This window comes from Cajanus cajan, chromosome 6 (genome assembly GCF_000230855.2).
Source record: "Cajanus cajan strain Asha chromosome 6, NIPB_CcT2T_4, whole genome shotgun sequence".
Lineage (NCBI taxonomy): Eukaryota > Viridiplantae > Streptophyta > Magnoliopsida > Fabales > Fabaceae > Cajanus > Cajanus cajan.
The window spans coordinates 61,413,775-61,425,626 of NC_138522.1; the positions used below are offsets into that span (position 1 = coordinate 61,413,775).

The following is an 11,852-nucleotide window of genomic DNA, read 5'->3' on the forward strand; positions in this document are numbered from 1 at the left end:
TGAAGTGAATCTACCTATATTTATTTCACTCAATAATTCATGTTTTACATCAAAGTCTAACAATCTAATTATTAAATTAATTTTTTTTAATAAATAAATAAAGTCTTTAATAATTTAAAATATTTTAAAATTATTTAATATTTTATTTTCTTAACTTAAATTAATATATAAAATATTTTTATAATTATTTGTCAATTTAAATTAACAAATCAAATATAAAAAATTTGCATACTTTATGACTCTGAGGTCCTCCTTAGAAATAGGTGAAGTTTCACCACTTCCTATTCTTAAAGATTAGGTAAAGGACCCTTGAATTGAAGGAAAGTATAAATACAAGGTCACAACAATAGGTTTGACACTTTTATACAAGATCTTCGTTGAAAATTCGAGTTCAGTATTTTATGGAAGAATTTAAAAAAAAAAAAAAAAGAACAAATTTGGCAGAGTAATTTTTTAAGTTGTCTATGATTGTGAAAAGATTTAAACAATACACCTTTTTACATGTATTTATATATATATTTTTCAATTTTAAACATAAAATAATAAAATTCTTTCTATAACGATGATAATTCTGTGAAATATATTTTATTATTTTTGTGTTAATTTTAAAATAAAGATTGCGAATATCTATGACCTGAATAAAACTTTTATAAAATACAAAATATTGAATTAACAAATATTTTAAAATTAACGAGAATATATAAATAAATAAAAATGGTTCTGTTGGTAATTAAAATAAAACTAGAAATATGACAAGTATTTGTTTTTGTTTCGGCGGTTTTTAGTCATTGGGTTGTAGTAAAGACGCGTGTGGTGGGCGGGCGCGAAGCATATGACGATGCATTTTTGCGCCACGCGAGCAAGGCACCACTAAAAAAGCATGACCATCGTGGTTGAAATAAAATAAAATAAAATCCGAAAAGCAATTGAAACATGGAAGCATTAAGTGGGATTATGAATTACAATAAATAGAAATTGAAAATCCTAAACGATTTTTTATCATCAATGAATGAAAGAAGTTAATAGTAGCATACGGATTGCATCGGTAACCGGTAAGAACGTGGCAGTCGAGACTCGAGAGAAAGGGAATTTCTCCTCCTCCACCAGCCGCTTTATTTCGTTGTCTTCTTCTCACAACAAACCCCTCACACCTTTCTTCTTCTTCTTCTCTTCTCTTCTCTCTCTCTCTCTCATCTTCCGTGTTTAAGATCCTCACTCAAACGACGCCGTCTCCGCTCCGATTCCTCAGCCACGTTATTCAGGTTGATTCTCTTCTTTCAATTCCGTTTTCTCACGCTTATTAGTTTCCCTGCTTCTGCGATAATTTTATGTCCACGATCATACGCTTTCCCTTTCTCTTTCCTTGATTCTCGGTATGCACTCGCTCGATCAGTTTCGCCTTTCTCTCTGATCTTTCTCGCTTGTTGTTGATTTGTTTCCGATGCATCTTCAGCCCGATTTTCCAGTTTACAAGTTGTCACATGTCTCTTTTACGATGTCGCTGATCCTCATATTGTTTGCTTCGTTGAGACTTTTCGATTTCCTTTGGCAAATTTCTATGATTAATCGGATTTTTTTTTAATTAGTTTTGTTTGCGTTTCGCGTTCCTTGGTTTGCTAGAGAGAGACTTATCAAGTGTCTGGTTAGGATGGTAGAAAACATTGTAAGTCCACATATGTTTTCATCTTAACATTGATGTATCCACTTCTTATGTTGTATAAAAGTGAGAATAAGGAAAAATATTGTAAATCGTTGAATGTGGTGGCATAAGATTACTATTATTTTGCAAGTGAATCCATCCATACTCCCTTGTTTAAGGACGTCATGTGAGTCTTTAGTCATAAGCTTTTAGTTCTGTTTCTCACTGACAACCTTTTTTGGTATGTTTTCTGCTTTCTCTCCTAAAGGAATCTTACTGTGATTTAGTAGATTCTTTAGTTGTTGAAGTTTTCGGGCACTGCTGCATTTAGTTATGTAGGTCTGATTTGAAGTGCCTTAACCACCCCTTTTTGTCTGCTCGTGCTGCTTGATGGATAGACAGAGCAGAAAGATTTCTCACTGAACATCTCTTTGCAGCGGAGGGGAAAAAAGTGAATATATGTTTCTTTTTACCACATGATGTACATAATTTTCTTTTGCATGTTTTTCATGTCCTGTTTTTAAGTTAGAATTTCCTCCCTTGCCTTGTGAAAGTAAGGGAAAATCTTAGCGCAATGTGTTTGCTCATGTTTTGTTGTCTATATATGTGCATCACCGGGGTTGCTGCAGTTCCTGTTTTCCAGTATACTGGTTCATCTTTATACTTTGATGTGTCTTTGCAGCTTAACTAACTTGCTGAATACTGATTGTCTGTCAAGAATTATAGTTTTGTATATTGGATGCTTTGGAAGATATTGTTGGTATGGTTTTTATAAGATTTCCTTAGAATCAATTAGGTTTAGATGTTTTTTTATTATGCAGGTTTCTTGGTGCTGTTGGTGTATTGTACATTATTATTTCTACATGTGCTGGTGAGATGCGCTTTCATTGGAAATTCTCCTTCATTCCCTGTTTCCTACCTTTTCTTAATAATGATTTACTCTTCATAGTTCTTTACAAAAAAGGTTTATTTATATACACACTTGTACCTGTGGCTGTGGGTTTAAACTTTAAATTTATTATTATTATTGGCAAAAATTGGTTTTGCCTTTGCATTTGCATTGTGCAGGTTTCAGAAGTGTGTGATTTCTTCTCTATTCCATTACATTGTCTGAATTGCAGATGGTGTTGTAGATCCTTTCCAATCTTTGATTAAAGGGGTGACTGACTATAGGGCTCATGAGTGACGGCTTTGGCATGTTCTGTTTTCTCAGGACGTATTAGCATGATATGCCGCAGTTATGGAGTGTTGTAAGCCAACTTTCATATAGGAAGAAAGATATCTTGTGCCAAAGAATATCTGTTAAGTGGAAGAATTGTATAGGCCTTGTTCAGCTGCATTGTGTATACTTTAGATCATGGTCATCCTTCTTCTGAGGTTGGATGGTTGTTTAGCATGAAATTGAAATGGCCTAGCTATTGTTCTGAGGATATTGTGGCAATAGACCGGTCACATCCAATGTTTAGTTATGCAAGATGTCGTTCTGGGCTGTTTACAGAAAACTTAGGGATGGTCATGGAACTTTTCATATACCATTCTTGTAGTTATAAGTGGTGCTCTGAAGTGCTAAAATATGGATGTTGGTAAACCTCAGTACTATGATACAATCTACATGTAACATTTAAATGTTCTTGTTGAGTGCTTGTTCTCTTAATATGGAATCTGCTGTGGAAGTGGTACTGTTTAGTAGGGGCTGGTATGATGAGTTTAGAAGTACAAGTTTCATAGAGCTTTCACAACACATTAACATGCACTATGCAGACTGCAATTTTGAACCATTAGGGCATATCATAGATGGAGGAGGCTGCTATAGTGCTATGCTTCCTTGCTTAAATGACATAGACTTCCTTTTATGTCAGTTTAGCTTCTGATTCTGCAAGTTGGTTTGTCCAATAATGCAACAATTCATGGTTGGGATTGGTATAATGCAGGATGATTCTTTATTTTGATGTGAGCTTATGAGTTCGTTGACATGGAAGCTGATTGATAGGCATGAGTTGGTTATATCATCTTCACTCATGGGTCTAAATGTTGAGGAAAGAAATGAAACTAATGTCAAGGTGTTGTTAACCTAGCCAGATTGCAGGCACAATTCATTTTGCTTTACCTGTTTATGGGGGATGGAAAATATATTACTTCCATGTTCGAGCTTGTACATCCTAATTTTTAATTGTCATGCCTTATTGGGGGGCAGTGGACAGTCTTAACAGGACATACAATTGTCTTTGGTTGTGAAGAAAATTTATTCAAATTGGATATGGCAACATGTTTCAATTGTTGGTATTCTGGTAAAAGGAAACTTTCTATGTGGAGATGGCCATACTACTACAACTGTCTTTGATGCTTTTGTACTTATTTGGAAATTTCCCTACTTTTATGTAAAACCAATATACCCATGATTATAGCTTGATAGATGAACATAAATAATAATGCGATTGGGAGAAATAAAATATCACATGAAAAATTATTTAACAGTGAAATCTTTGCACTTTGAAAGCATAATGACTGATTGACTGTTTTGATGTTTGGAATTTGGATATCATCTAGTATTTGGATTTTAGAGAAATCTGAAACTGAAGTTTAATATTAAGTGAAAGCCATGCTTAATATAATTTTCTGATGTTTGATGTCTTCAATAAGTAATAGTTTAATAATACTTCACCATTGAGTTTTTATCATCTTGTTAGTGTGTTTGGATTATCTTACTTTGTGTTAACAAAAACTTAAAATAAAAAATGCTCACTGAACTGTTTTTGTGTAAAAATTAAGTATAACAGAACATATCAGATCACTGGAATATAATCAAAATTACAAATACACGTGCTGATGTTAGCTGCCAGCATTTTTTAAACAAGTTTATTTGATTTTTCATGGTTTGTTAAAGGTGACATTTTGTGAAGCCTTCTCTGCTTCCCCCAAGGAAGCTAGATTATGATTCTTTTAAATTCCTGCTTATAGAATAATGATTTTATGTTTTCTATGTAATATAATATAAATTAATGCTAGACTTTACAGTTGTGCCAATATAATATTCTCTACTATGATAATTCTAGTATTAAAAATACTGTCTAGTAGTAAACAGTTTTCTACAGTCTGTTTTATGTGCTTTTATCAATGCTTTCCTCTACCTTTACTGCTATTTTTTTAGAACCATGATATCGATACCTTTGCTAATTTTCTACCTTTTCAGCTAATTTATTAGATATACCTCTCCATCTTTCTCTCTCTTCTTCATCTCTCATAGACACAATATTTAAACTCTGTTCTTCAAGCAAATTTCACTATAAATTGCTTTGTATTTTTCCCAACAAAAGAAGTTGTGGAGTGAAATATTGTGTTTCTTTTGCTGTTACTTGGATTTACTTATTGTTTAATGTTTCTTTGGCCTTGTCGTGATTAATGATTAGAGGGTTAGGAGTATTTCCCTCTACGTGTGAAATGTCTGTGCATAGTTGATCATTATTTTCGAGTGCAGGAAAAGATTAGAAAATGCTAACACCTTCTAACACTTGCTAAACCTTGCTCAGGTAATATCTGAAACGTTAGTCATCCTATTTTCCAATCCTTCCTCTATTTATTAAGTCAATCCTAACTCTTGCTGCCATTCATGAGAAGCTAGAGTGAGGATCCATCATCTAATTTAAATCTCAGTGATGTCATTTTTATCTTCCTTGTGTTTATATTTTTCCATCCTCTGTTTTCTTGCCTCAGACTAGAAGGTGCTCTTTCTGTATCAGTGGATTGAGGCATGGGTAAATGGCTTCAAGTGAGTGGACTTATTTGGGGAAGTTGGTAATTTATTACGGTTTAGGAGACCATGAGTGTCAAGTATTTAGTGTTTACAGGCTAGTTTTGTAGATTGATTATGAATTCCTTCCCACTTTAAATGATTGCTCGTGGTGTTTATTCTCTTTGGTCAAATTTCACTCACCAGGTATATAACCATATTTCATGCAATTTTTTGCAGTGTCAATGGATTGTCCCCTTCGTTGATTAAACACATCATCTTGAATCTTGATATCAAATAAGCATATAGATTAGTTATTTGTTTACTCTAGAAAAATTAAACAGTCCAGCTGGGGGTCATTTTGTAGGTCTAGAAAGTATTGAATGGAAATGGTGAAACCTGATGAATAATATGTGAGAAATTGATGGATTTATTTTTAAATGATGTGAAGTGGCAATGGTGGTTGTATTATTGTATATTCTGGAAGTGGAAAAGAAAAGTTTGGTTGGACGTAATTGTAGTAGAAGACTTATTCTGATCAAACACATCTGCATCTCTAGATATTGTTCCCCTGTTGTGCTTGTCAGTAGTTACTCTTCCTAGCCATGTTGCCCTTGACATGCTGCTTACAGTTCACAATAACAAGAGCTATTAATTTTTATATTAAAGAAAAAATTGTGAGAGTTGACTTCGGACCTCACTCTCTTCCACAAATTTGTATGCTTATGCATCTCTAATGTCTTCTCTCCCTGACCCCTTCCCCTGTGCAAATATCTCCAAATGATTAAGAACATGTTTGGTTTCACATTCCACCCAAAACCTTGCTTGTGTAAAAAAAAAAAAAAGACCTCAAACATGGTGCAATCATGTTTGCCACAATTTTAGGCAAAATTAAGTTTGTTCTCAAACGTGTTTTGACTCCTTAAATACAGAAGCAACATTTTTGTTACTTTTGCGTTAGGGAAAAAATGTTTGTATATGTTTTGACAAAATAACTTAACCATCTAGAAGTATACCATCCCATTCATATTTTATTATAATACTCCTTTTTTTTTTAATTACAAATTCCAAAGTTGTTTTGATTTATATCATCCTAGCAACATTCATTTTGACAAATTCACATTTTAGATAAAAGTATCTAAACATAAATATGTTACACCAAACACAATTCTGACCAAAATCAAATTTGCAAACTCTAATCCAAACATGCACCGATAAATTAGGTTCATTTTCAATTGTGCTTGACTCAACGAAACTGTTACTTGCATATGGTTCTACATGCAATATTTGGATTGTCAGTGGAAGTGTTTGCATTGAATTTAGCATCTGGGCATGTCTTTAGGTGATGCATTGTGATTTTCCTTTACATAATTATTTTGAATAGATTTGTATGAGTGATATGTATGGTACATATTAATATGATAATGCAAGACTTGGCATGCTCAATTGAACTTGTTTTAACCAAGATAGTTTAGATGCCATTGAGTATTTAATAACAGTTATATTTTTTGTTTTAATGTTATTGCATACACTGCAATCATGATCAACCATTTGTCTCTTGAAAATGTTCTTGTTGATTGGAATCAGATTTGCTTGATTGTTAATTTTCACTTTTTATATTAAATTTCTTCAGTTCAGATGCTCTTTTGCCTTGCAGGTTGTGAATTATTTGCAGATCTGACTTATATACACTGTCTATTTTGACACCCGGAGATTGCAATTGATAGTTATGGGGCATAGGCACTTATATAACCCATCTTCGTTGTTTGAGGGTGAGCCTGACCAGAATTGGAATCATATGCATACTGATCAACATTATGTGCACCTTGGTAATGTTAAATAATATATATTACTCACTTCTGCTTATATTTTGGTTCATTAGTTTTTTTCTTCCCAATTTTAACTTAGATGATTGCATCAGCACCATATTACTTATATTAGACGGATCTCTAATGCAGGTAGGACTAGCACTTCAGAGAATGGTTCTTTTATTTATCCTGCAGAAAATATGTCTGTAGATGGCATTTCTTTCCCCTCTCATTGGAACTCTTCCACAAGATCAAATGGATATGCATCCTCAAGTCTCAACATTGATTTACCTCCTCACCAGTCAGATGCATCAGGCTCTTCTAATGATCATTTTGTGCATTCGTCTAGTGCTGGAGCATTCTTTGCCATGCCTGAAAATTATGTACACCAGCCTTCTTCCAATTATGACAGACAAACATTTCATGTTGATGGTGGTTTTATTGATCTTACAATTGGAAATGGACAAGGGCCTCACAAGCGTAAGAGTCCTGGAATTCCTTCAGTCTATGAGAGAGGTGGTACAAGTAGATACTTTAATGCTGGGAGTTCATCTGATCTTCCTATATCTTCAGAGTTATGGCAGGAGAAGCCAAATATTGATTCTCAATATATGCCCTGGGATCATTTTAATATGACCCCCGCATTCAGGGGTACTGGCCTTTCAATAAAGGGTGAGGGTTCTCTGCGGAATGTGAGGAGTCGTTCTGCACTTGATTTGGATTCTGACCTGGCTAGGACCCATTTATCAGGTAATCATTCGCACAACTACCCTACTGTTCCACCAGTGGGCCATTCTGGCATGGTGGATCTTTCTAGTCAGACTTCTACTACATTGACAAGAGATTGGAGCCAAATGAACATACCTCCAGCTAATGGAAGGGTGTTGTTACCAGGTTAGTAATGATAATAAATATTAGTATCAATACATACACATTCCCTTCTCTTTGCCTTTATATCTAAAAACATCTTACTTAAAATGCAGATGCAAGTGCTTTTGGTCTTGAGACTGGTCATTTCCTTGTTGGAAGTGGTGCTACTACTAGCAATCCTTCGGTTGATATTGGGGGTTTCCATCATGAATTTGGTACCAGCAGAAATCCTACTGCTCCTCAAAGTTTTCATAATAATCCATCTCAGACTGCTAGGGGAATTCGAAGCAACTATTCCCAGAGATCCACTCCAACTTTTAGGGCTTCTTCAAGCTTGCACTTGGGACATGGGACATCTGATGATGGATTGCCTATGGTAGCTGAAAGTTACCCTTCTAGACATCCAAGGCCATTGAGCACCATTGGCTGGCGGAATGGTGATAGAAATGGGAGGTCAAGAATTTCTAGTGAAAGATATCGATCATTGACTGAGGAAAGTGGTCTCCATGATCGATTTTCTTCTGAGGTATCTTTCAGTATCTCAAGGAACTCTATTTTTGTGTCGGTATTAATGGAAGGATATAACTATGAAATGTTGGGAATTTGGAACACCTGCTTTTGCTTGTGCACCATAGACATAGTAAACCTTACGTAAGGATACGTGGTTTATTTGCAAAATCTAAGCAAATTACTCCCAACATATTCCTTTGAAATAGTTGCAGTATTCATTAAGAGCAGCTAAATTATTCTTTCTACCATTACTACCTCTGGCTGACTCATTTAAATTTTGTATTTTTTTATTTTGGCTTTCAGGGTTTCATGGTTGTTGAGCGTGCATCACTGTATGGTTCCAGGAATATGCTTGATCAGCACCGAGAAATGAGGATGGACATAGATAACATGAGTTATGAGGTGATTATTAGTTTATAACTGTTTCTTGCGTTACAATTAATATTATACTATTTTTTTTAATTATTTTGATGATTGGTTTGACCAGGAACTACTTGCACTTGGTGAGAGGATTGGCTATGTGAACACAGGACTCTCTGAGGACGTGCTTTCCAAATGTTTGATGGAAACAATACATTGTTCATCTGAACAAAATCAAGACGAAGGAAACTGTGTAATATGTCTGGTATGTTTTTATTCTTCCATTCATAGTAAATATTTTAGATATCTTTGGATAATAACATGAACCCGGTGATTACGAGTTTTTATTGAAAATTGCAGGAAGAGTACAAGAACATGGACGATGTTGGAAAACTTAACACTTGTGGACATGACTACCATGTGAGCTGCATCAAAAAGTGGTTGTCTATGAAGAAATTATGTCCTATCTGCAAAGTATCTGCTTCGCCTGAGGATACGAAGGATGAATAAATTCTACTGTAGTATAATAATTAATCTCATTTTGTGTATATATTTTGGACATCTCTCAATCTCAAAATGGAGGAAACAAACTTGCTTTTGGAAATGTTGTAACAGGAATGCTACTTTATGTCAATGTATTTGTTTTCGGCTTCGATATCAATTACGCGAAGCCTTGAAGTTGTGGTTTTTTAAGTGGATTTCATTTACTCATGTTTGATACGAGAAAATTTAGTTTTTATAAATAATTGTAAAAATGTTGATTTCTTTTGTACTTTTCCTTTAAAAATTGTTATTTTTATATTTTTATGTTTAAATATTTTAAAATAGGCCAGATAAAAACAGCTTTTTAGTTTTATAAGTATTTGTAAAAATAATAACATTTTTTCTAATTAAACATTTAAATTACAAAGAGAAGCAATGTATGTGCCACAATAACTAAGAAGCAATGTAAGATAAATAGATATAAATGTTAGTCGGAACTTGTATTTCATTATTTTTTTTCTTCCACTCAATTCACATCCATTTTCAAATAATCATGTCACACGATAACAATCAAATATATTTCATTTACGTGAATGTATAATGTGTGTAAATATAGGAAGTGTGAAAAACTCGTCTCATACCATTTATATTAGATTTTTGTACTCCCTTAATTTTTTTTTTAACATTTAAAGTTTATTTACAAAAATTAAGAATGTGATTGATATTTTAGTTTTTAAAGTATTTATTACTTATTTTTCTATTATACTTTTTAAGTTACTAGAAAAGAAATAGGTACATTAAAAATAAATAAACATATTATTCAGTAAATATATATTAATTATTAAAGATTAAAAAAATTAATTAGTGATTGATTTTTAAAAAATGATAAAAAAAAATATTAAAAAATAATATCAAAATGACTATTAAAAAAAAACAGAAGGAATATAAGAAAAGTTCTTATACAAAAACCTCATCTCATACCTTTTTGAGGCAGTCGTGTATTATAATTTATACAGTGTTTACTTAGTTAAACACGAAAAAGTCATTGAAGGTTCTGTTTAACTTTGAAAAAGTTTTGTCACTAATCAGAACAATTTATCATTTCAGTGCCATTCTTTCTTCAGCAAAAGTTTGTCTTTTGTTTAAAGCAGATTTCCACCACAGTTTTTGCATGAAACAAACGCTTGCTAGATAGATATTGGGTCGTGATGAAATTAAAACACTATCTCTGTTTAAAGGGTTTTTATAAATAAAAAGAATACTATTATATCGTTCAATAATATTATCTTAATCCTTTATGAAGAAAGCATTAAATGGATAGTTAAATATATTTAACCTCTTAAAAATATATAAAAAATATATATTTGATAGTAAGATATTAGTAGGATCAATAAGAAAACAAGTTTAATTGAAATAAAATCATAGCGTAAAAGATTTTTAATTTGTAAATCAATCATGAACTTTTTTATTATAGAAAATTATTAATTTTTATGACAAGTCAATTGCTTTGAACATCGTCCCTAAAATAGCATTAATTGATTGTTAAAATTATTTACATCAAAGTGGTGTAAAAAAAAAAATACTTAAAGAGGGATGAAAAAAAAAAACTCTGGTGTTTAAGAAAATTTAGAATTGTTCAAAATAAAGAAATATAACCCTGATTTTTCCACATAGATATTTTGTTAGACATGCTTCCATTATTTCTCAATAAGAGGTCTCCACTGGGGAGGGAGATTTAGAAATGCATACACCATATATGTGAGCATGACAAGCAAAAAGTCTGCAACCATATTTTCTTCTCGGATATTCTCACTCCTATTAAAGAATTTTTTTTTTGAATATTTTTTCTTTATATTAATCAAATTAGTAATAAAAGGATATTTAAATAAAAAAAATCCTTAATCTACAGAATAAAAAATTCTTAATCTACAGACACATGAGAGTGACAAAAACCATCCCTTCCTAAACTACGAGGATCTTTGCTACTGAGCGTGGCCAAGGGAATTCATTATAGTGCCTAATCGGGTAGTGTATATTTTTATAAAGTAAAAATTTATGCCGGTACGTATCCGATAAATTATAAATGTTAATCATGTTAATCCTACACATTAGAAACATTAATTTTAAGGCTAAATGTGAGTGATATTATGATTCCGCAGGGATAAATTAATATAAATTTTTTACCACACTGATCCAATGGACCGAGAGCCTTAATGCCGTTTATGTTTTGACGCCATGTATCTCTCATGATTTCTTTCAGAATGGAAATTTATTATAATATATGATTGATATTGTAGTCAATCTCCTAGTCCTTAATTAATTAATTTGTCTTAATGTTCAGTCGTACGTACACTCTATGCTAAAGTAGTTGGATGTTATGTTCTTGCTCATTTCTATCCTAATGCCAAGAACAAAGACTAGTAAAATCTTTGGTTTATAGATTGAATATAGTAGG

General features: G+C 32.6%; 1 protein-coding gene across 10 annotated transcripts; it reads left to right on the forward strand.

Annotated features, from left to right (window-relative positions):
• The first annotated feature begins 1,027 nt into the window (after window positions 1-1,027).
• LOC109796592 (RING/U-box superfamily protein) lies at window positions 1,028-9,592 on the forward strand. 10 transcript variants are annotated; one of them, XM_029271005.2, is made up of 10 exons: window positions 1,028-1,262; window positions 2,461-2,510; window positions 2,708-5,259; window positions 5,351-5,405; window positions 7,024-7,195; window positions 7,325-8,068; window positions 8,158-8,570; window positions 8,858-8,956; window positions 9,042-9,179; window positions 9,275-9,592. In XM_029271005.2, exons 5-10 carry the CDS (start codon window positions 7,096-7,098, stop codon window positions 9,422-9,424), a joined length of 1,644 nt encoding a protein of 547 aa, XP_029126838.1. In that variant the 5' UTR covers window positions 1,028-1,262; window positions 2,461-2,510; window positions 2,708-5,259; window positions 5,351-5,405; window positions 7,024-7,095; the 3' UTR covers window positions 9,425-9,592. The 10 variants fall into 10 exon arrangements, with proteins under 10 accessions (XP_029126838.1, XP_020211870.1, XP_082915357.1 ...); XM_020356281.3 differs by having other exon boundaries at window positions 2,708-5,166; XM_083059231.1 differs by having other exon boundaries at window positions 2,708-5,431.
• Window positions 9,593-11,852: the final 2,260 nt, after the last annotated feature.